General features: G+C 43.0%; 1 protein-coding gene across 2 annotated transcripts in view; it reads left to right on the forward strand.

Annotated features, from left to right (window-relative positions):
* Positions 1-23338, forward strand: part of MAP7D3 (MAP7 domain containing 3) — a 43035-nt gene extending 19697 nt beyond the window's left edge. The window contains exons 7-19 of one of the 2 annotated variants that reach the window (XM_080624983.1): positions 3704-3805; positions 5799-5897; positions 6647-6745; positions 9974-10119; positions 10868-10998; positions 11558-11802; positions 16214-16349; positions 17415-17595; positions 18790-18894; positions 19140-19193; positions 19784-19877; positions 20294-20492; positions 21403-23338. In XM_080624983.1, coding sequence (XP_080481109.1) covers positions 3704-3805; positions 5799-5897; positions 6647-6745; positions 9974-10119; positions 10868-10998; positions 11558-11802; positions 16214-16349; positions 17415-17595; positions 18790-18894; positions 19140-19193; positions 19784-19877; positions 20294-20492; positions 21403-21712 — 1901 coding nt within the window. In that variant the 3' untranslated portion in view covers positions 21713-23338. The remainder of the gene's footprint in view (positions 1-3703; positions 3806-5798; positions 5898-6646; positions 6746-9973; positions 10120-10867; positions 10999-11557; positions 11803-16213; positions 16350-17414; positions 17596-18789; positions 18895-19139; positions 19194-19783; positions 19878-20293; positions 20493-21402) is intronic. The other variant, XM_080624984.1, reaches the window with a different exon arrangement.
* Positions 23339-24167: the final 829 nt, after the last annotated feature.

The raw sequence follows: 24167 nt of genomic DNA on the forward strand, positions 1-24167 counted from the left end.
GAATGGGTCCTTTGTGCAGTTTGATACTCTTCCATGTCAAATCAGATCTGTCTGTTATCTAAGCATCATTCTAGACATTAACTATGTTATGATTCTGTGGATTTCTGGCACTTCCAATGTGTCGTTCAGAGAAGCATTTTGGATCACTGATATATCTGTTAAGCCTCTATGTTTACTAAGCAAAACTGGTTCTTGCAGCTAGTTTAAGATGATAGCTGAGACCCAGCTAAATAGTGACAATGTGTGCATACTCACAGCATTACTAACTCAATCCAGCTGCCTCCTAATGCTGACAATATGGGACTTGAAAATGCAATGAAAGTCTGACTGAGTATGATTTAACTACTGTGGCTTATCCTGGCAACACAGCAGAAGCATGTGTATTTTATTTAACTTCTCTCTTCCCTTCCTCTGCACAGCATGAATCCCTAATTTTCCTCAGAATTAGCCAGTTTGACTGGATTGATTTACCTGTTCAACATGGGTTGCTTGGATACGTATATAAATCCAATTAGTTTATTTTACATTACCAAATGCCATTCAACCTTGAATCTAGGAAATCACATTTGCCTAACGTATAGAAAGCACTCTTCTTTCTCCCCTCCTCCATTCTTTTCTACCTTACCTAATTTTAAAGCTAAACTTCATAACAAACAATGTTCTTTGCTCTCTCAATTTACATGACAAAATGAGTCTTGTCTGTCCTTTTTGATTGTGGAAGATGATCTTCAGTGCTGCTGAGGTTGGACAGAGCCTTGGGTGACATGGCCTAGTGTGAGGTGTCCCTGCCCGTGGCAGGGGGTTGGAATTGGATGATCTTAAGGTCCTTTCCAACCCAAACCATTCTATGAAGCACATTGAAGTGCCTCCCAACAAACATTCTCCTGATGTAACAGCAGGCACTTAAGCTGTACCTTGTGCATCATAAAGTGGCAATAGGAGGAGCAGATACATTCAGCTGTGGTGGATCAATGTGGATAACTTGGCACCAGTTCGGAAAACATGGAGACAGTCAAACACTACAGTATCTGTTTTAGACTTGTGCATCCACACAGTGTGAAATTTGTGTTTGAATCCATGAACTGGCTGTGTCAACAGTAATATTTAAGAACATGGACTGGTAAAGGAGCAGTTGTGGGTGATAAAGGCAGTGTGCTCTGGAAAGCGAACATTTCACCAACCATCAGCCATTCTGTGTTATGTACAGAATGTGATTCACTGAGACTGCACCAAGTACTCCACTGATGGCTTGAAACTGATGGAAGCCCCCAAGTCAAACATTACATTAATGCATTGTTGTCAGTGCTGAGATGAAACATGCAGGGTGTGGGTCTGCCAGGAGAAATGGCAAGGCTGGGGAATAAAGCCTCTTTGATGACAGAGCCCTTGTAAATGAGGGAGGTTTAGTGATGACTGCTAAGCAAAATGAGATGTTCAGGTGCATCTGTAGTGGAGACGTGCCATTAGAATAGAAATTGGGCTGCTAGAGTCTCTCCTTTCTAAATAAAGAGCTTCCTTGTTCTAGCAGAAGCTTGGGAGGAAGTGAGAGGCTGGTAATCTTCCTTTATTTAGCCTCATTTTATCCAACCTCAGTGAGGCAGTGCTGCATGACCCTTTCTCAGTGAAGCTCAGTGAGAAGCTAGGATTGAGAGCTGCTTGCTCTCATAATGGTTTCTTTAAGGTACCACGTTTCCCAGCTCCTTACCCCATGGCAAGCCTTGCTGGAAGGCAGTCCTGTGCTTGCTTTGGCTTTGCTGCTGCAGTTTGCTTCCCCGCTTCTATTTGGTATCACACGGGATTGATGCTGTGTGCTGCTCGCATCTCAAATCCCTTCATACAAGTATTTTCTCCCCAGAAAAGGTATTTGAGACATTTGTGAATGTATTGATCAAGAAAGCTGTGACTTCTCAAGGTCTTGGGCAATTAAAGCAAACTGAAAAGCGTTCGAGGCCAGGTTGGACATGGGCTTGGAGCAACCTGCTCTGGTGGAAGGTGTCCCTGCCTGTGGCAGGGGATTGGAACTGGATGAGCTTTAAGGTCCCTTCCAACACAAAGCAATCTGGGATTCTGTGATACTTTGTTGGAAGTTTCATCCCTTGTCTCTAACACACAGCACAGCCCACCCCACAACTTGCTGGAATAGAATTACTTTGCTCAGTGTAATTTTTCTTAATGTGAGATTTACTTTCGTGCTCTCTGGGTCTCAGCGGGGGATAGATGAAATCTCACATTTCAGGCAAGTGCAGAAGTCCTAATCTGAACCAAGCGAAACCTGTATGAAGCATCTCCATGATGCTTGGAGGCCTCAGGCTCCCACGCCTGAGTTGAGGCAGGAGCCAGGCTTGCTTTTCAGAGCAGACACTAGAGGGTAGTCTTCGCCTTCCGAAACACCCATATACATGGATTGGGAGCTTGCTGATTTCTGTATATACAAAACCTCTCAAGGCTGTTTTAGTTATCCCAATACTCGTGTTTCATTCCTAAAATGCTCTTTTTTGTTGCGTTGGGAAGGTAAGCTAAGCTCAGATCTTTATTTCTTAACTAGGTTCAGTAGATCCCTCATTTCTCCATGGGATAAGCCCCATGGGAACTTGGCTCTTGTTCACTGCACAAGAGCTTGCCACTTGTGTAGCTTCAGCTCCAAAATCTGGTTTTCAGTTGACATGGTTCTGCAGGAGGCCCTAAGCTCGCGAAGGTTGAGTATAGGTGTCAAAAGTACTCTACAAAGACAGGGCTCTACATAGGATTCCTATGTCCTTGTGCTTGCTGTGAAGATGCTGTAGCATGCTGGCCAAAGGGAAAAGGTGCTGCCTCTGTGGTGAGTAGTGCTGCTTTTCCTTTGGTACTTATGCACTAATGAGTTCACATTAATCTTCTTTGCTGTGCAGTGTGCCAGGAAAATCGATTAATTGCTTCTGATGTATGGAATTCCTTGTGGTTATCCTGCTAAGTCCTCCCTGCTTTGTGTGCAACTGTTTTCTGCTTCTTGAGTTCCCACAGCAACGGGTATATGCTTTTGCAAGGCTTTTACGCTCTGGAGTAGTGTTCATCCTGAAAGTACATTATTTGACATTAAAAAGCAGGTATTTATCTGGCTTGTAGTGCCGTGTGGGAGATGATTTCTATGTGGATTTATATGTCTGTGTGTATACACATACAAAGGAACAATTAATGCCTGTTGTAGCAGGGTTTTTTTTTCCCAAAGAGTTGCAAAATTAATGGAAAACATGAACTTATGGATTAGATAACAGGGAAAATTGGAAATTCTAAAATACTCACAGCAGCCCTTGAGAAAGAATCAGAAATGGGAGTACTTTTTGCCTTTATCCATCCAAAAGTGTTTGGTTTTGTTAACTAGTGATTAGAAAACTGTTTTACCGTATCCATTTTGTTGTTACTTTCTCTGGTAACAACACACAATCTCAGTAGGTTTTGCCTTTATATGTTAGGAGCACAGGGTTTAAGATTCATGTTTCATACATAGGCACAAAACCCTGGAATGCCTCCACCGAGCTACGTGTCTTTTCTGTGCCCATTACAACTGGCGCTGGTTGGATCAAAACATGTAATGTGTGCTTCTCCTTAAGCAAAAGTGGAACTGGCTTTCAGGATGTGACGCTTCCCCAGTGAGCTCCCAGCAATGAGTGAAAGGTCCTTCCTGAGGTATGAAGCTCAATTCTAAAGCAAGCACTTGTTCACACAGCCAGCAAGCGGTCTACCTCCACAGCAAACCTCAAACAGGCAGAAGCTGTCATGGATAAACGGTTGTCATCATCCGCAGCGCTTTTAAACGCTTCTCATCAAAGTAAGTGCTTCTCTGTCTCCTGGTGGCAGGGGAGCTGCTACTGGGGAGGAGGCAGGAGGTGCAGTGACACTCCTCTTCCTCCCTTGCTGTGTAACTCGCTTCATGTCTTGATCTCAAATGCGTTCCATGCAGTTTGTTAATCCAGCTTGAACTGTTGAGGGCTTTGACCCAGTTGATGTGAATCTCTGTTAAAAGGAGAAGAGCAACGGTAAAGACTCCTGGCTTTTTCTTTTTGTATCTGAAATTATTTTACGAAAGTCAAATTTGGGTGAAATATTGATCCACGAATTATTTCACGTCATCTTGAGGGGTTTGCATGCCTCAAATCACACCCTGAAATCTCAACAAAAGAGAAATAGTACAAAACTGAAGTTTGCTGCCTTTTGTTAGATAGCTTCAGTCATTTGATTGCCTGGGGGAAGTTAAAAATCAACTTGGGTTTGACGTCTTTCTCTTGTGCCAGTCCTGTACTCTGTAGACACACACTTTCATACTACAATTGTAACTTAACCAAATAGAGGACGCAGGAAAACCCCTGGCACCTGTGGAAGTGTTTTGGGTGGGAGATTGTTTTCTTGTGACCTGGAGCTCTAGCATGACTGCAGCTGTAGCGTGCAGCTCTGACACCATTCCTCAGCCCAATAAATGAGTGTAATCTTGATATTGATACTCAAACTGTTAGTGCACACCCCTGCTCACAAGCATTCTGGGTGGGTTACTGTGTGCCAGTGACTACCAAGGAATAGAAATGGCCCAGAAGCCAGCTGTTTCTTTACTTTTATTGGAGCTTTTGCACTCTAGAGATCATTTACCAATTTCTGTGACTTCCAACCTCATTTTGAATTGCACTTCAGGGTGGATTAAGCTCCTGATCGCAGCTTGTCATGTTTAAAACAGCACCACACAGCTAAACAGGGATGTAGAGAATGAGAGCTCCGGTTTTCCCACCCTGAACATGTGTGTGTCCTCTCTGCCTTCTCCCCTGTGCCCATCCCAGTACGTTCTATAAATCATGGCAATTTGCCTTCTCCAAATAAAACCCTAAAGAAATTAGGAAGCACAAGGAATTGTCCTAATGTACTTATTAAGAAAGCTAAAAACTATTCGCATGAGCGCATATCAATTTGTTTTAGCCTAAGATTTCCCTATGGGAATTCTTCCCAATGTTTCATCTGTATCCCAGATGCTTTTGGTTTTGTTTCTCCAAAACGATTCAGAATATTAACAAGCTAAGTGTTGTTTAATACAAAACCAGGTTCTCCTAGGGCTGTGCTGCGGTGTTCTGCCCATCTGCAGCCTTGGATCCACTGAGGTGTGCTGGAAGAATCCCTACCATGGCCACAGCTCACAGTGATTTTGCTGGTTCATGCAGGAAGGTGATGCAGCATTAAAACTTGTCCTCCTACTCTGTAGGCCTGGTAGGGAAATCAGTGACTATATCTATATTGGCAAGGGCTCTGAGTCACTGCTTTTGATTTCAAATGATATTTATATATCATGTGTCTGCAGGGTTCAGCTCTGAGTATGAGTCAGAAACAGGGCTGTAAAATACAAATGAAGCTGCTAACAAAGTCACTAATTATGAACTAATTGGGATTGCCGTCAAATTTACTTGAAATCCTTTGAATCTTTGTTTGCTTTGGAGGAGAAAATCCCAGGTGGCCTGAAATACAAGATATTTGGACAGGACTTCGACTGGTCCACATGGTCAGGATGTAGAGTTCATTTAGATCACCCCAAGAGTGATTCTTGCTCTGGCACTGAAGAAGAAATGGCTGGTTGGTAAAAGATGGCTGGAATCAGATGACAGAAGATTCACTCTCAGAATTAATGCTTTATATAGAGTAATTCTTCCCCTGTCCAGTTTTCCTGCTTCTGAAGGATTCATACTACAAAGTGACTTAATGACTGTGTTTCTTAGGGAAGTGGGGCAAGTGCTGGAGGGGACTTCTGGGGTTTTCAACATGCTTAATAAATGCACTTTCACTTCCAGGTACCACAAAGAGAAGTGCCTCATTAAACAGACTGAATAACAAAGTTCCTTCGCATTCCCAGCAGTCAGCACTCAAAGGTGCACAGGTGGAACAGAAAGGTGCTAGCAACCAGTTTGTTTTGAGAATTGGGAGGCAGTAAATGGGATGTTTGAAGTTGATGGTTTTGATATTTGAGCTCTTCCAAAACCTAAAGGGGCTACAGGAAACCTGGAGGGGGGCTTTGGACAAGGGCCTGTAGGGACAGGCCAAGGGGAATGGCTTTAACCTGCCAGAGGGGAGACTGAGATGAGCTCTTAGGCAGAAGCTCTTCCCTGTGAGGGTGCTGAGGCGCTGGCACAGGGTGCCCAGAGAAGCTGTGGCTGCCCCATCCCTGGCACTGCTCAAGGCCAGGTTGGACACAGGGGCTTGGAGCAAGCTGCTCTAGTGGAAGGGGTCCCTGCCCGTGGCAGGGGTTGGAGCTGGAGCTGTAAGGTCTCTTCCGACACAAACCAGGCTGGGATTCTGTGACTTCAAACCATGTCCCGGTTTCATTATAAGTGTTTTTACTCAGGTTTTCATTGCTGTGCACGTAGTCAGTGCACTGTGGCATAAATATTGTTATGCACGTTGCAGTGCCAGATATTGGGTAACTGTGTGTATAAAGCAGCATTATTCCTCTGGAAAGTGAAAGGGTGGGGGGAGAGTAGATACATGGTAGGCAAACCATTGAACTCGTGAGAAAGTAGTGTTTCATAATGATAGAGCAGTGGGTTTAGACTGGCAAGTGCAAAGGATGGGAATGGTAGTTTAGAGAATCATATATCTAAATGTCTTGTTACAAATAATCTTCCTTACGCTTGGTCTCTAGGAGGAACAGACAAGAAGAGGAGCACATCTTTGAATAGAGTGAATAGTAAACCCCAGTCCTCTCCAGAACTAGAAAAAGTGAAAAAGGAAGAAAAACCAGGTGGTTGTTTCCTAAAGCTGACTACTTCTTTTTAAAGGCGTTCACAGTCAAGTTTGGATAGGTTACGTTTCACTGGCTTCCGTGGTTCTTATGTTTTTAGGACTCTTTAATGGCATTTTAGTTACTCAGTGGTGAAGATGGAGTTGTAAATGGTAAAGGATAAATTTCTCCCTTTGGACCAAAGACTTTGTTAACTGGCACTGTTAAGCAGGTAGTAAAATGTCTCTCTGCTTGAGAGAGATGTATTTGAAAGCTGATAGGTTTAAATATAAGAGTAAAAATATCACTGCTGTGTACACTTCTTAGTTAAATCTTACCTTTGCTTTTAAGCTCTCTTTCATTATTCAGTCTAAAAGCAACTTCTCTGTCCCAGCTGCTGGCCTAAACTTTGTGCATGCAAGTAAAGGAAGAAACCTGTTCTCACTTCAGTCTCCTTTGGTCTGTGTATTCCCCACTAGATTACAGATAACCTCTCTTCTAGGAACTCTTCCTAAAGCTGAAGACTAGCAACTTTTCTAAAACTTGTTTTCCCTTTGAGTTAACAATTCTGAACCCTTCCTTTTAGCAGCCCTTGCCAGCGGTGGAAATGATATTCTGCTTTAGAATCTTTCCTGTATGGGAGGGTGGTGGGATGCTGTCTGTGTGAATCTGTGTGTGCAAACGATGCCTGACAATAACTATGCACTTTGACTTGCAAGTCTTCTGTTCATGATGCCAGAGCAGCCTTTCCTGCAATTCAGAGCATATAGCTCTGAAAGCTAGGTCGGAAACTTCTTGTACTTTGACTGACTTCAGCATTCACCTCTGTTGTACACATGCCAGTCTTTGCACGTTGGTGTTAAGCAAGCCAAGGACAAGAAGTGCAACATAAGATTGCAGTGTTTAACCCTGCTGTGCTTTCAGTTTGGATTTCCCTCTCCATGACTTCAGTGTTTTTCTTCCAAACCTGTTATGATTTGCAGCAATGCTCACAGCCTTCCTTTGCTTTGTACTGCTTGTCTTTTTCATTATATGATTTCATGTTGGATCCTTTTTGATTTGTTCCCATCATTTAGCTCGTCGCTCCCAGCTCAGTCCTCTGGACAGTAGCGTACTCAGTCGCCTCCTCGCCCCTACACAGGCCTCTTTAGCTAGGAGTAAAAGTGCTGCTACATTATCGGCTGATGGACAGGATCCCTCAGGTAACAGGAGGGCAGCAAAGCCTCGAAGTCCTATGCAGTTGAAAGAACTTGCATGACAGTTGCTAACCGTGCTACACTTCAGTGTGAATCAGACACTTAATACATGGTTATGTGTAATAGAACTTACCCAAGGTTTTCTTTGGTCAGTATAATAACCAATTCGTATGCTATGTTGCATGTTTAGTTTACAAAGCCACAGAGTAATACTGGCTTTAAAACTCCAGTGCCAGTTTAACTGATCTGCAGAGAAGCAGATGCTGGGGTTGGGTTTAGTTTTTTTAGCTGACTTTAGCACTTGAGTGTAGTCTCAGGTGAATCTGAGACATCCTGGTCAGACATCAGTGCTAAGAAATGAAAGGGAGGGGAAAAACCCAAGCAAGTGTCTAATTTCAGAGGAGGCTCCAAGGAATAAGTGCAAAGCCTAAATTTATTTGGGTGGAGAAACTCTTGGAAGAGGATGGCAAAGGGGTTATCTTAACAGGGAGCCCTGAGCTGGCTTCACTCAGGCTGACTGTCAAAGTAGAGGTATGCTAGCAGGAGAAGATGCTGTAGGTGTCATAGAGAAGCCCTTGTTGGCTCAAGCAATTTTATAGTGGTCCAGACTGAGCTGATAAACCCACCCTGTGGCTCAACTTAATACTAACACAGGAATTTGCCTCCTGGGCAAGCCCTAGCTGCATCCCACATGTCTGATAATTGTTACTGGTTGCAATAATGCCCCAGTAAATGCGTACCTGGAACCCATGTGGAGTCCTTTCTCCTCTCTTACCTTACAACTTGCATTCCAGTTTTGCTTGTTTCCTCTGAAGTATGTTATTCCCTCTTGATTTTTGATCTTGTCCCTGGTACCAACAAGGACCATTTCTGCACTGCTCCCCTTGTGTAATCATCAGTTTTTCATGTACTGGTTTGTGGTCAGTGGTCATGTTTTTGCACACCTATCTCTGTGCCACTTTTATTTTACCATGAATAGTTCAGTTCATGTCATGTGGGGAAATCCCATCTTTTTCACTGCTACTGACAGCATGTGACTTATTCACTTTTGCTGAATTAAAGATCACTTCCATGGTTTCATCAGTTTACTTAAAGGCACTTTCTTCACTTCAGTAGAAAGTACCTGTGCTTTAGCACAAGCTCTGCACACACAGAATGCAATTCTTGCACAAATGCTGTACATATAAAAATAAAATGCATTTTCCAAGTTACAGAACTAAATGCTGCATCTGTCACCATTTATTCAGGCTGTAGAAAACTCCAGTCTCTTATCTTTACATCTATGTATGCTTATCTATGTCATGCTAGTGAAAAAGCAATTAAAAGGTACAGTTGCTTTCAGTGTCTTATGTCTGAAGATACTTCAGGTAGGAAAGGTAGTTTAGTTTAATGGTTGATATTTTCCTCTCCATAGGTTTCTTTTACACCACCTATTTTGATTTGTTAACTTGGATCAAGGGCACACACATAATGATAAAGGGATTAGAGAGGGAAAGTAGAACAGTGTTGCACAAATGCTTATATCACAAGGAAAGGTTGTAAAGTAATGCCCAGATTCCTAATGTGATGCTGCTTTATCGCAATAATCGCAGTGATTTACTCAAGTATTTACTCATTAGAAAGAAGGAAGATTTCCTCCTTGAGTGAGGGAAACATGCTTCACATTTGAACCTGTCACGAAGAACTCGTAAAGAAGGGTGCTAAGCCATTAAAACTGAAGTATTTGTGATTAGATGCAGCCTAACTAAGGTTAAACACTGCTGTATACAAATCCAGGCAAGTTTTGGAAAAGCATTTTGTTTTTATCTACTCCAGACTGCTGCTTTCAGAATGGTTTGATTCTTGGTGCTGTTGCTTCCAAAGTACTAATTGTGTGGTGGTGGTGGTGTCCGTGTCCGTGACCCATTGCAATGTGCGCTGCCTGTGGTGTTTCTCTGTATGGTTTCTAACACACACAATCTTTCTTTCTGTCTTTCTCCCTCTTCCTTTTCTCCTGTTCTTATGCTGTGCACTTGGTTCTCGTTTTGTCTTGTCAAATTCCTAACTTTTATAGAATCTCACCTCTGTCCTCGTTCAGCTTCAGCCAGTTCCATCAGTTCCCCAGTCCCAGCTCCTAAAGTGCCCGTGCGCAGTCGTAGCATTGACAGATTGAAGTCCTCTGTATCTTCATCTGATGCAAGTTCACCAGATTCAACCCAGGTTTGTTGAAAATCCACAGGAATTAAGTTTGTATTGATCAGGAGGGGGGAAAACAGCTCAAGATTGGATCCTGTTTCAATACTTCGATTGCTTACTGAAATGATCGTAGTAGTTGAGAGAGCTGGGCTGGGTCAGCCTGGAGAAGAGAAGACTCCTGAAGGGGAGACCTGAGAGCAGCTCCAGTGCCTAAAGGGGCTCCAGGAAACCTGGAGAGGGGCCTGGGACAAGGGCCTGTAGGGACAGGCCAAGGGGAATGGCTTGAACCTGCCAGAGGGGAGACTGAGATGAGCTCTTAGGCAGAAGCTCTTCCCTGTGAGGGTGCTGAGGCGCTGGCCCAGGGTGCCCAGAGAAGCTGTGGCTGCCCCATCCCTGGCAGTGTTCAAGGCCAGGCTGGACGCAGGGGCTTGGAGCAAGCTGCTCTAGTGGAAGGGGTCCCTGCCTGTGGCAGGGGATTGGAACTGGGTGAGCTTTGAGATCCCTTCCTGCCCAGACCAGTCTGGGATTCTATGACTTAAAAAACCACAGTATTGAGATCAAGTTGGGATTTTGTGGTCCTTGATCTCTCTTGTTTGCTGTTTATGGCTCCCAGAGTTTAATTTAGGTAACATGTTGACTGGGTCTCTCTTTTGAGACATAAAGAAAATGTAAAGTACATTTTGTTGAGAAGTTGTATGGGCTTGGGGGTAGCAACTCCTCTGTACTGTGCTCAAGAGAGTGAGCATTGTTTTGTTTCGATGTGTCACCTTAGAAATCAGAGACAGACAAACCATCTCCAAGTTCTGGTTTAAGACGCCCTCCCTCGCCATCTGTGTCTGCCCGAAGAAGATCCCCCTCTCCTGCTAATCTTGTGAAGCGTCCTCCATCACCTTCTACAGTTAGGTATGCATCCAGGTTAAATATCTCCTTTTATTCAGAACTAAAGGAAGGATGCTTCCTGTCTCAAGACAGCTGTGCTGTTAGAATGTGGATGACCAATGTTATGTTATACACATAAGCACGTATGTCATTTTTGGGTCTGATTTCTCTTTTCCGCATTAGGGCTGCAGCTCTTACTTGAACCTTTGTCTGTTCTGTGCAGACACCATGCACCCTGGTTTTCTGTCCAGTGTGCGCACTAAAAGCAATGGGAAGCGTGTGAGCTTCTGAATAGAGTCATCTGCCTCTATTAGTGTAGGAAGGTTCTTGGAGTGGAATCACAGGGTGATGTGGAGTTAAATGGACATCATGGCTTGCAAACCTGATTTGATCTTGGCCCACAAATAGTGAGTCTGGGTGCCCAGGGTATTTTGGAATCCTGTATTTGAGTTTTATGAGGAAGGCAGAAGTAGTTTGTGGGTGGATGTACATTTAGAAGTGAGGTGGGTGACCTAAACTAACCAAAGTACACTGCTGGCCTCAGTTGTGTGTTAGCCCTGAAAAGTACTGCTTATTTCAACAGGCAGAAGACTCGCCCACCTTCCCCTGGCTTGTCAAAACAGAGGCCACCCTCTCCTAGTCTGGTCTCTAAATCAGCACCCGTCCAACGTCCACCTCTCACGCCTGGTGTCATGAACATTACCAAAAAGAAAACTGAAGCAGAGAGCAAACCAAAGGATAAGAGCACAGAAGAAACAGGACAAGACCAAGGCGTTTCACCAGCCGTGGACAGGGATGTGGTAGCAGCTAGCACAAAGACCAAAGAAGGTGAGTGTTTCTCCATGACTGACACCTTATTCAAGACACCTCCATTGTGGGCTAGGAGTGGTGAAGTCATTTGTTTGTGAGGCAGAGCACTGGAGGGAAAGATGCTTTAAGGCAGAAGCTGTTCATTGCTAATTATCTATACAATAATTTTATGTGGTTGACATTTGGGTGTGGGTTTTAGTGCAGTGGTTGGAGCACTTGGAGATTTAAGGCAGGAGCTTTCAATGTTACTGTTTGCACTGTAATTTTAAGGAAAGCAGAAATCCTGTTTGCCTTTTGGATTTCAGCCACACTGGCTGAGGGATCTCCTAGCTCAGGTTTGCCAAGTCAGTGGTTTAACTATGCAAAGGTCCAGTTGGTAGTTATTAAAATTGCTTGTGTAGAGGACCTGCTTGGAGGAGAAATCAGCTATTGGTGCATGATGGACTCAGAGCTGGTTCTCACAAAGCTACAAGGCTGCCTAAGTCTTGGTTCCTATAATCATTGCTGCCTCAGGAAACAGTGGCCAGTTCACAAGGCGCACTGAGAGATTATCATGGTAGGTTAAGGAGAGACATACACCAGATAAGCAGTTAGTTTCCTAGTCCTCTTCATCATGACAAGTAAGCACAGCCTCTGTCCCTTTTACTGGAAGAATGCCATCTCCTATCTCCAGAACAGAATCTGGGAGAGCCTTCTGATGAGGTTTCTCTTTGGAGAACTTAGGGGAGACTTAACAGGAAAAGGAGGGATCTCTGGACTGTAAGTTACAGCCAGTGGGCAGTACTGGGGGTGGAAATCCTTCAGACAGCAGGTAAGTGGGAACACATGCTTGCTGCATGTTACTGCATGTACGTTCCTGTTGTGCGTTCGTCTGCTGCTGCAGTTGTCTGTTATTTCTGAGGCTCTTCCTGACACTGCTCAGGATGTGAAGTGGTGTTAGTCAGCTGAAGAACTCATTTATGGTACAGTTCTTTGAGCATGTGTTCCTCTAGAAGGAAGCCTGGATGTCGTAGCCCAATGTGGATGTTTGTATGAAGTTGCACATCCGTCTTCAGTGTCACATAGCTTATCTTTGCAGTCAGACTGTTCATCCTTCAGTGTGCTCCGTGACTGTGACAAATGTCTTGCATGCCTCAGAGGAGGCAAAACCAGTTGTGATCTATGTCATTGGTTGGTTGAAATCTCCATAACAATATGTCCTATTTCTGTAACTTCCAGTTGTTCTGGAACAAGAACGCCCGTCCTTGTTCCTTGGATGCCCCACCTTGTCTCCTCTACACTGACTTCTGGAACTGTACTAACCCAGTTTATCTGTTTCTATTTTATTGCTAATTCTCAAGCTACTCATCTTGGTAGTGATTCATACTGGGGCTGGCAAAGCTCTTTTTCTTTGACACACAGAAGATAAAGAAATAGTGGGCATGTTCTTCAACATAGAGATGATTTCATTATCTCTTTGAACGTTTTGGTACACTGCAATATTGCCAAGTGAGGCAAAAATCTCTGTTCTTAAAAAGTTGCTTTCAATTTTCAAGCCGGTTCTCATTTTACACCTCTATGCAGGCAGTTTACCCTGTGGATTGGTGCAATACCATGTTCCAGGCAGCTTCTGAAGTCAGAGTACATTGATGAATGGCATGTGGCAAATCAGTCTCTAGGTGCTGTAGGTTCAACCTGATTTCAGCTTTGTGCACTTGTACATTCATACCATCTCTTCTCCTTCAAACTGAACTTGATTGCTTGTTGCTGACAGACAGCAATCAAGTCTGTGTCTTGGGTTTTGTGTCTTCCAACTGAAATATGCTGTTCTGCAGTAAAACACTTCTTATTTTTCAGTGACTTGGAGCAGTTGTCACTTCTGGCACAGCCTTTCACAGCTTCTCTCAGAGTTAAAAGGCTTGTTTCAACTTAAAGCATAAGAAGTGCTCCTTCATGAGCTCTCACCTTATGCATGATGATAGGTAATGAACTATCATGGAGCCTCACTTTTTTGTGTTGGGGTAGTGAAGGTTTTGGGATATGATTCCTAGATTGATTGTGAATAAATGGTTTGCCTTGAAATGTGTTGGAATCTTCTCTCCATCCAGTTAATTGGACATTTCACAGTTGTTCTGAGACATTTCTCTTGCCTGCTTCCCTCTCTCTGCTTCCATCACTAAAAGGTCCTTTGAGAAAAAGACAGTTCTCATTGGGCATGTCTGGGAGCCAAGGAAATAGAGCTGAGTATAAAATGCTTAAGGCATGATAGCAATTATATTGGGAAGTCCCATGTCCTGCCCTGTGGAAGCAGACTGTACAAGGGGTGCTTGGAAATGAAAGCACTATTGAAGTAACTATATGGAAAACATCAGTAAAGCTTCAAAAGTCAACATGCAATGGGGAGGTTCCCCATAGACTTGAGGTCTCCTACCCTCTCTTTTGTCTTTATGCCCCCTGTTCTTTCCATATCTGAGGTGTTCTGAATAGCTGTGACTGATTTCTTCTGTTGTTTTCAATACCAGATATTTCAAGCTATCATTATCATGTTATAACCCTGTAACTTAAAAGCCTAAAACCTTTAGGCTTCTTGTTGAGCATTGAGTTGTCTTAATTAGGGTCAATTTTGAGGAGGGGGAAAATAGATTAAACCTGACATGTAAAATGTCAGCCAATTATTGATACAGCTGAGATTACAGCAGTGTTAAACCAGGACTGCTGCGTTGGTTCCTGTGTAAGTGTGCTATAGAAGATGACCTCTGCTATGAAAAGTGGCTTGTCCAAACTGGCAAGACTTGTCCAAACTGGCAAGACACTCAAGTGGTGGAGGAGAGGAGAGGCAGCTTGATTTCTTCATGGTTATACTGGCAACACTAAATGAAACCTCTCTTCTTTAAATAACAGTGGAAGGTGCAGAATATGGGAAGAAAAGCACATGCAGGTCTCGAGTAGGCAGGTCCTGCTGATGGTTCTTATAACTGCAAAGGAGTGGCCTTTCCTGCTCAGGGAGGAGGACCAGGACCCCTTTTGGCTGAGTTCAGATTTGAGGCTCTTGTGGCTGATTCTTGTTTGCACCAACTTGACTGTTCTTTTGCCCAAATCAGAATGTGTGTTCTGGGGAGGTGCTGATTTTTCAGCATTGGATAAATCTAAATGGTAGAAAACAGCTCTGTGACTGTACCCCATTAGAGCTGGACTGCTTTTCCTAGGGCTTCAGGAGCGATGTTCAGGCACAAAACACTGCTGTGACTCAGCCACTGAGGGTTTACTCTGTAATTATGCCCTACAGCTGCAGGCAGTGATTACGTGTCTATGAGGCTTAAGCAGCTTTTCAGGTATTTAAGTTCCTAATGATGGCATTGTGTTTTGAATTATTTGCCTTGAGGTCAGAAGCAAAATAACTGATCAAACCCCGATGTCAGTGTTCATTAAAATTACCTCAACTTGAAGGCTTTGTAAGTGTTAAGCAAATACATATGTGCTGATTGGTGAAATACTAAAAAGAAGCAAGGCAGGTCTGATGCATTGTGATGCTGTTGCTCTACTCACAGCAAAAGCTAATTCTCTGGGTATTCAGATGAGTTCTTAACTCACATTACAAACAGTAGTAGAGTTTGTACAGTAAACAGTTATTCCAAGTTATTCCAAGTGGGAATAACTGATAAAAATCAGAGTTCTTTCAATATATATTGAGAGCCACTAATGGCAAGAGTGTGTGTTTATTGTTTTCCTAATGTTAATTTATAACGGTATCTTTGATGTTCAGACACCATAACACCAGGCAGGACACGATGAAACATAAACCGTGGGCCTGGGCAAATAGCTGCTAACCTGGTGGTTGGAGCTGTTTCAATCTCCATGTAAATTGGGAATTAATTTGTTGCTCGAGTGTATAGAACTATAGTATTACTGAAGTCACTAGTGTGTGCCTTTGGGGCCAGATAAAATGGTGATTATTTGTACCCTAAGATACTCTATGAATATAAAGGCATGAATGATAATGTTATGGAACCAGAGAAGAAAATATTTGCTCTTTAGGGTCATGTGTGTTCAGTTTTATTAGAAGGCAGAAGTGCATTTTCTAGTGCAGTATTTTCTTCAGTTTTCTTTAAAGTGTTTGTAAGTGTTACAGAGTAAACGTGTCTCTTCAGAAACATGGTTTTAAGTACTGTAGTAATTGGAGTATAACTGTATCATCTGGAAAATGGCTGGATCAGTGTAGTTGAGATGAGTTGTAATCATGTGTCAGTGAGATACTGTGGTTTTGTATCTCTTTAGGACTCCTTTTGGCTCTTGTGGGCCTTTAGATAACGAGATATACTTGCTGAGTGATGAGCGCTGATTGAAAAGATAAGTGAAGTGGCCAAAAGAAAGATCTCATCTCACAGTGATAACGTCTTAACTGTATGTTTCTGGGACTTTTTTTGACAGCAGTTTCTCTTCACCTTTGCAGAATCCAGTAGCAAAACAGTAGCAGGGACCACCACAGCTGAAGAAGCTGCTAAAATCTTGGCAGAGAAACGGCGTCTGGCACGGGAGCAAAGAGAGCGTGAAGACCAAGAAAGAGTTCAGAGACAGGAAGAGGAAAGGTAATAATTCAGGAAAAGGAAGGGATGCTTTCAGTGCTGGGGTGTGGTTGGAATGGGCACTCCAGCTGAGTGTTTTCTAAGCTTTAAGTTCCTATAAGTCTTCATGCAGTTCCTGAAGCAGACACAGGCACTAGCACCGTTGGAGATAGGGCAGGTTGCTATGCGTATAGTTAATCTGTATCTCAGTATATATGTAATGCGTAGGCCCTGGGAAAATCACTGCTGCTTTTTCCTTCCAGGCACCAGTGGAATGAGAATGTGCTTTTTACACCACTGGTGTTTGTTTTGTTTGTATTTGTCTTGAAGTAGTCAACCTCTCTGCATTAAACTTCCCTTTGATGGACTCGGACAGAGGTTTGATGTACATTAAATCTCATATTAGTGATCCAAAATCTGAATCAGAAATGTTGCAGCCTGACTCAAGGTGATAAATCAGTGGGTATTTGGCTCACTGCATAGAAGTTGTTAAAAAGCAATTTTTAACTTTGTGCTAACTAACTTCATTCCAGATCAGGAGTCACCAGTCAGTGCTTCTCTGAACAGGGTGGAACATCAGTTTTTGTCTGTGTTTCACTCATGGGTATAAAACTATCGTAAACTTGCATATAGTCTGCTATGGATGTTGTGTCAGATATGTCTGTGATCAGGCAGTGGACACCTTCAGTGTACCTCTGGAATTCACACTATAGAAGAAACTGTCTTTCAGGACATCCAACTAAATTTACGTTTGGCAGTGATTAAAAGCTTCATTCATGTCATGGATACTGGTGGTATTTATTAAATAGTCGTTGCTTAATCCAGTTCTCAGTCAGACTTCTGTTATGGGAGCAACCTTGACTTCGTCAGCAAAGAGCATTTATGTATTCAGAGATAGTTTCTTCCAAGTTACTCTGCTTTCTCCTTTGGTCTGGATGGTGGCGTTTGTAAATCCACACCAGCAAGTATCCTTGTGCAGGTATTTAGTGATTGGATACTTTAGAACTGTTTTGCTTTCCTGTTCTGTCATGTGCATGCACACTTTCCAAGAGATAAATACCCCCTTGGTAACCTGTATCTTGGGAACAGTAGAATCAGAGAAGAAATGGCCAAGAGAGCAACCGAGGAAAAAGCACGACGGGAGGAGGAGCTCTGCAAGCAGGAGGAAGAGAAGAGATTGGCTAATGAGGAACAACAGAGACAAGCGGAAGAGGAGAGGATCCGCCAAGAGCAGGAAGAGCAGGACAAACTTGCAGAGCTCCAGCACCAGGTCTGCTTATCTGTAGGCTCCAGCTGTGCTCCTCACACAAGCTGCTGATGCATTTTCAAGGGGGTTGGCTTTGATTCTCTTTCACAGAACAGTTGTGACAAATCTCTTGTCAGGAATGATGTAAAACTGAATTCATCCTGTCTGAGATGGATTTGAGAATGTCTTGAAGTCATTTCCATGCTCTAGAGTATATGATCTGATTTATATTTCTGTCAGCATTTCATGAATTCAAGCGTGGGGCAGAAGCAGGTTTTTGAGAAGTGTTTTTGACCATGTGGGATGCTATTTGGTGCACACATACTAATTGTATTGAGCCCACTTCACCAGCTTACTGCTGTGGATTGCAAGGAGGTTGTCTGTCTGGAAAGTCATCTGGCTTGCTCGATTCCTTTCAAAGAAAGATGAGTAGTGTTTCCAAGTCTGCTTTTCCTGTTGCTAAATAGTCTTAAACAGTTAGTACCTTTACAAAGGCATCCTTCTAACTGAAGGAAGCTAGTTTACAGCGAGTGGACTTTCTTTAAATACGATGAATGTTGAAAATTAAAGCAGTTTTACAATTAAATTCTTTGTGTTTCAAGAGCTGGGTGGCATTGACATGTGTCTAAACATTTCTTTCCAAGCTTATGTTTAAGTTTATAACAATTATCCAGTGTTAACTATGCTTCTGTCTTCTTTCTGACCATACTGGAGCAGATTTTCCTGTGTAGAAGGAACAGAAGATGCTCAGCACCAAGTATCTTGGTAGCAATACCTGACTGCCAAGAATTTTAAGTTAGTTTTGCCACATTTAGGGTTTAATCACTGTCCTGTTACCAACCCTCTGCCATGAGCAGGGACACCTCACACTAGACCCTGTCTCCCAAGGCTCTGTTCTTCCTGGCCTTGAACACTTGGAGACAGATCTTCCTCCTGCAGCATAGTTGGAACCCTGAGTAGCTCAACAACATTCAGAACATTTGCATACTCATAATACTTCCATGCCCATAGTGTTTCTTTTCAAATGAGTTTCTGAATGTCATAGTAATATCACTGTTTCAGGGCAGTGGCTGGGTAATTGGCATTTAGCTCCAGTGTATGGGAGTATTAAATAGAGATTGTCTGATATTCCTGTCTCTGTTGAACCAGAATCTCTGGTTTTGACTCTTGGGAGTGAGTTGTGCATTGGGTGCTCTCACCTTTTTGCTTTATTTTCAGAGAGAAGAAGCCGAAGCAAAAGCTCAAGAAGAGGCTGAAAGACAAAGGCTGGAAAGAGAGAGAATTATGCAGCAAAATATGCAGGAAAGGCTTGAAAGGAAGAAGGTACAACTGCTTTGAAAGCACAGAGAGGTTCCTCAGCCTGAAATGGTGGCTGAGGTGTTAAAGTGAATTTAAATAGAAGTAATGTGGACTTGTTACAAAAGCCAGCTCTGGCTTGTGAGCTTTAAAAAGGGGGAATAAAGTAGTAAATATATGAAATAGGAGAACGTATGATTGAAAACGGAACCCTGAATGCTGAAATCTAAAGCTCTCTTATGTCATTGTGAATCTTTTCCCTCTTTTAACAGAGAATCGAAGAAATAATGAAAAGAACACGAAAATCAGATCAAAATGAATCCAAGGTACTTCCCAGAGAAGGCTTTGCCTTGTACTCTGTCTTCCTTTCTTACCCTTACCCTAACTGGCTTCCATGTGAAGTGCAAAGTCTTGATGCACCAAAAGGACTTTTCAGTAGCTTCCCATTGCACACATTCTTCTGCTTTGCTTGTTCTGACCAAGTCTTTGCATTCGTGTTCAAGGCTTATAAAACAGTGTGATCTGACATTAGCAGCTGCAGATTGGTTAAGCAAATCTGGTTATTAATGGATACGTTTTGGTTAATGTAGTGACCTAAGGTTCATGTTGAATCGTGCATATTACATTGAGGAGTAGCTGGTTTTCTCTGGACATTCAAAGACCCAAGTCTTCATATAGCTGAAAGGCAATTTAGTATACACCTTGGGGAAAGGAAGGGAAAAGAGCTCAGGAACACCTGGTGGGCAGGAGGTGGCAGTGGGTCCCACACGTTCCTTTGCAGGCTCTGTCTCAGCAGAGCATGTGTTGCTGGGTGTCTGTTAGCCTTTGGACCAGGCCTGCACAGGAGCTATGGTTGAATTGTCTATGAAACGCTAGAGGGTAGTGAGTTATTCCGAGTGACACTCTGGCAATTCAGTTGCAGAATGAAGGGAAGTCTCCTTCGGAGGCTATGGAGGGAGAGGATATTGAAGAGGAGGAAGAGCTGGGCCTGGAGAAATCTGATCAACCAGGTAAGGAAACTTGATGAGCCAGTTATAAGTGGCTGTCTCAGTGTCTTAGTGATGTTTAAAAGGTCACTTGTGTAATAGCATTGTAACCATTTGAGACACATGTCCCAGCAATGCCAGGGAGGCTCTGGTAGTACAGAGAGTAGATCATTGCCTGTTCCCTACCACCAGAGACAGGCAAAAGGATTAAATGCAACAATGATTTGGGAGTGAAATGCAGGCAGCATGCTTTCATTTTACAAGTGTATTTTTAAAGATGGACAGTTCATTTCATGTTGTTAGAGGCTGCTTGTTGAAGCCAAGTGCCTCAAGTTTTGTCTGGAAAAGGTCATTTGGCACTTGGGGTTTATTCAATTTCAATAGCAATTCTGTTACTGAAGCTCTTTTTTAACTCTTCTTTGTTTTCCCCCCACTTCCAGGAAAGCTGAATGGCATTGACCTGCTCCAGGAAGTCAAGGGGGAAGCAGAGGGTTGCTTAGAGACTGCACATAGCTTGATCTCGGCAGAGTCTGAGGAGCAAGAGGTGTTTGGGGTGAAGGCCAGTGAAGTGTTTATGAATGGAAGTGATTTGAAAAGTGATGAGATGTCTCTACTTGTTCCTGAACTAAAGGATTCCAGGTGAGTCCACCTAGGTGGCTGCTTTACTGTCAGAGCAATTATCCATCACACAAGAAACATCTCTCTGTTAAAGTTAAATATGGTGTATGTAGCCTTGCCTCAAATTTTGCACCCTTCTGTCATTAACAAAGCATTAAACAAGGTGCTTTGTTAATGGGGGACAAACCTTGAAAGGAGGGGGACAAACCTTGAAAGGAAGGGGACAAACCTGACAAGGAAGAATAACCTATAGAAAGCTCTAAAACATCTTCAGTTGTGCTGAAACACCAGATACACTATAAAAGCCTCCCTTAATTGGAATTGGTTTTAGTATTCCAAATTTGATCTTTTTGAACATAAAGCATTTCCATTTACTACTGGAAAATCTGTGCTCTGATGCTTGTCCCAATTGCTTATCTAAATGCTGATGATTTCAAAATGACATTGTGAACTCTTTTAAGTGATGATAAACGAATCTCATTCCTTCAGTGATGCAATATAAAGCCATTTTCCTGATTTTTCTGAAGAATGAATGAAAATGGATCGCTCTGATTTGGGGTCAGATTTTGAATCTGTCTTAAATTTTCCTCTGAGGCTCAGTTTTGTTTTTAAAACATCTTAACTGGAGCAGAAAGTCAAAAGTCACGGTATTATAATAGAAGTTTAATGGTGCAGGGCTTTCTTAAAGGAAATTTCTGGAGCCAGACCTTACCTGCAGGCTATCAGCATAGTGGCTCTGCGTTGGTGAGTCGTTCTTCCCCAATTGGCTCTTGAATAGGAGATCCTGTGTGGCAGCTTGTCTGGGACTGCCCTTCACGATACTCAGGGATCTGCAAAGTGTGCAGGCTGCTATTGGCTGGCCTGTAATCAATCTAAAGGTTAAACATGCAGAGATGATAATCCAAGTATCCCTTCTCTTTCTTTTCCCTAGCCATCCTGCAAAAGAAATGGTTATGGATGCCTCGGTGGAGTTGGGTGTTATTGAAGCTGATCATACAGTTGGACTTACTCAGAACCTTAATGGCAAAGCCAGTTCATGGACTTTTGAGGAGTTTATTGACATTGGAGTACATTCCAAGTCACCCAAACTGAGCTTGGACAGCATCTCTGCTGGTAACTGTAATCAAAACTTGAATGATGCTGCTACAATACCTTCTAGTCCCAAATTGGCTTTTGAGGAAGATGGTACAGTGAATTCATTGACCAAACCTATAGATGCTTCATCAGGTAATCCAAGCTGACTTCCCTATCTCTCTCCTCCTCTGGCTAGGTAATTAACTTCCTTGCTTTTTACTCTCCTTGCCTTAACTACAGCTTCCTATTTTCAAGGCACTTTTTCCACTGTGTAGACTGGAGGGAAAGCTCTTTCTTTAGTGCTTGTAACTGGAACCCTGTCAAAAGGAGTCACCAACTGATGCCTTTTTAGGGACTTGCTCTAGACAGCAACTAAGGCCCGTCATTAAGGCTCTTCCAAAGACACAGCCGAGGCCCTGTGAAGCTCCTATATCTCCTACCAGCACTCAAGCCCATCTGTGGTATTTTAGGCTGTTTCTAAGATATCTTAAATGGCACATGTTACTTTTGAAGATGCTAACAGTTTGAAAGGTGTCTGATGTAACTCTACAGACAAGACCTTTCCCCTCCTAGCCATGTTCTGTAACTTCATGATGCTGACCTGCATGGTCTTATAAAGGTCTCTGGCAAGGTACTAGCTGTCTTCTCTACTTACTGTAGAATAGCCTTTCCCTTCACAGAGGAGGGGTAACACCAACCTTGAATTCCACAGATGGTTGTGTTACATTTGGGAGGAGCAATAAAGCTGCACACACAATAGTCTGGATTTTCCTGAAAGAAGCAGGGCTGCATCTGAAGCCACACATACTTGAGAAGCCAAACCCTGATGCAGTACAGCATAGCGTGTCAGAGAGGCTTCAGCAAGCTAGTTCATGTAGGACTAAACTTGTCTGGTGTTGGAGCAAAAGCCCAAATGGATGTGCTCACAGCAGGAGATCTCTTTGCAGGAGAGAAATGACTGTGTGAACAGTGGAAATGAATGGTAGCTGAAGAAGTAAGACTTGCTCTCCACATTTTCTCTCAGTGATGTGTAGCACTGGCTCTGATTAAAGTGTAGCACTTTTCTAGCCTGAACTGTTTCCTGAGTCTCCTCTGTCACTCTGCGTCTTGTCGTCCCATGGGCACAGCCTTAGCGAGACTTCCCTTGAGGCCATGACTAACTGGATTCAGTGTGGTGCTGCTGATGGCATTTTGTTCTGATCAGTCATTAACTTCTTAGTAAAGGAAGTGTTGCCTTTTAATGGTGAACTTGAAAATGGTTAGACATGATATGGTTTAATACATAATGCATATATAGAAAAGGAAAAGCTACCGCACTGGTTTTGGACTGTAAGTAACCAAGGGGCTCAGTGCTCACTGCCTGGCTGTAGCCTCTACCAGCGCTGATAGACCGTGTGGCGTGCACAGTTACGATGGTTAAATGTTTTCTTCTCTTTGCTCTTTGGACAGAACTGTGAACACACACTAGAGCCCCAGAACTAACCTGATTGCACTTCAGTAACCCAGTGTTTTACCAAGTACCGAGGGCCTTGTTTTGAAAAGCTGCTTCTTTACCTTTATCCAGCTTCAAGTTTGCAAAACCATCCAAAAACCACCAGGGAGAGGGATGCCAAACCTCTGCTTTGCACCTTGAAACAGTTCAGGGAAACCCGTGCTGATGTTCCTTTTCCATTCGTTTAGCTAAGTGTTTAGAGAAGCTTTCCTGGTTCCAGTATCACTTGTTTCCCTTCACAGTAACCTGGCTCTGGTTTAGTTTTCCTATCATGTACAACAGTGTGCCACTGGAGGCTCTCTACTTAGATCCTGGCTGCATTTTGCATCTTCCTAAACTGGCACTTGATGAAATAAGACTCATTGAGTGTGTGGTTAAAGCTGAACTCCCTTTGTAGCATCCTACAACAATGCCGTTCCTCACTGGTTCAGGTGCTGTTTAAAACTGCAGAATTGAATATCTTCAGTTTTGAATGGAGGTGCAAAATTCGTTATTTCCTGGGATGAAAATATTGGCAGTTTCCAGATGTATTTTTGGACCATCACTAATACGTTTTAATCTATTGGCAACCATCAGAACATTTTACAGCATGTGCACTAATGTATTACATTGAGTACCTAGAGATGTCTGTCATCGTGCAGTTTAACACGTCCTGCTTTTAAAACTGTTTCCTTTTGAATTCCTTATTTATCTACACTTATGGAAGTATTATTTTATTGTGTACATAACAGTATTAGACCACTGAAGTCATGTTTTGTCCATGTTAGTTATTTGATGTGTTCCTGTTCTAGCTTTGTAACAGTGGCTGCAAGCTGCAAATGTATTTCCCGTCCCCTAAAGCCTGCATTGAGTAACGTTTAACCTCAGCTGGGCTGCTTTTTTACAGCATGAAGAGATTGACTAAGCATCTCCTGACAAATTGCTACTAAAAGTAAGAATGCAGCCTTGTTCCTGTAAGAGAGATCCTGGATAAGTGATTACAGGATAGCTGTCTCAAATCCTGCTCTAACCCATGGGCTGATCCTTCCGTTCCCATGAAGCAGCCAAGAGGCAGCTATGCTTGCAGTGGTGAAACACAACTGGTTTCGCTGGAACTAAACACATTTGACATTGCAGTTGCAACGGGAAGC

The sequence above is a fragment of the Psittacula echo genome, assembly GCF_963264785.1.
Source record: "Psittacula echo genome assembly, chromosome: 8".
Classification (NCBI taxonomy): domain Eukaryota; kingdom Metazoa; phylum Chordata; class Aves; order Psittaciformes; family Psittacidae; genus Psittacula; species Psittacula echo.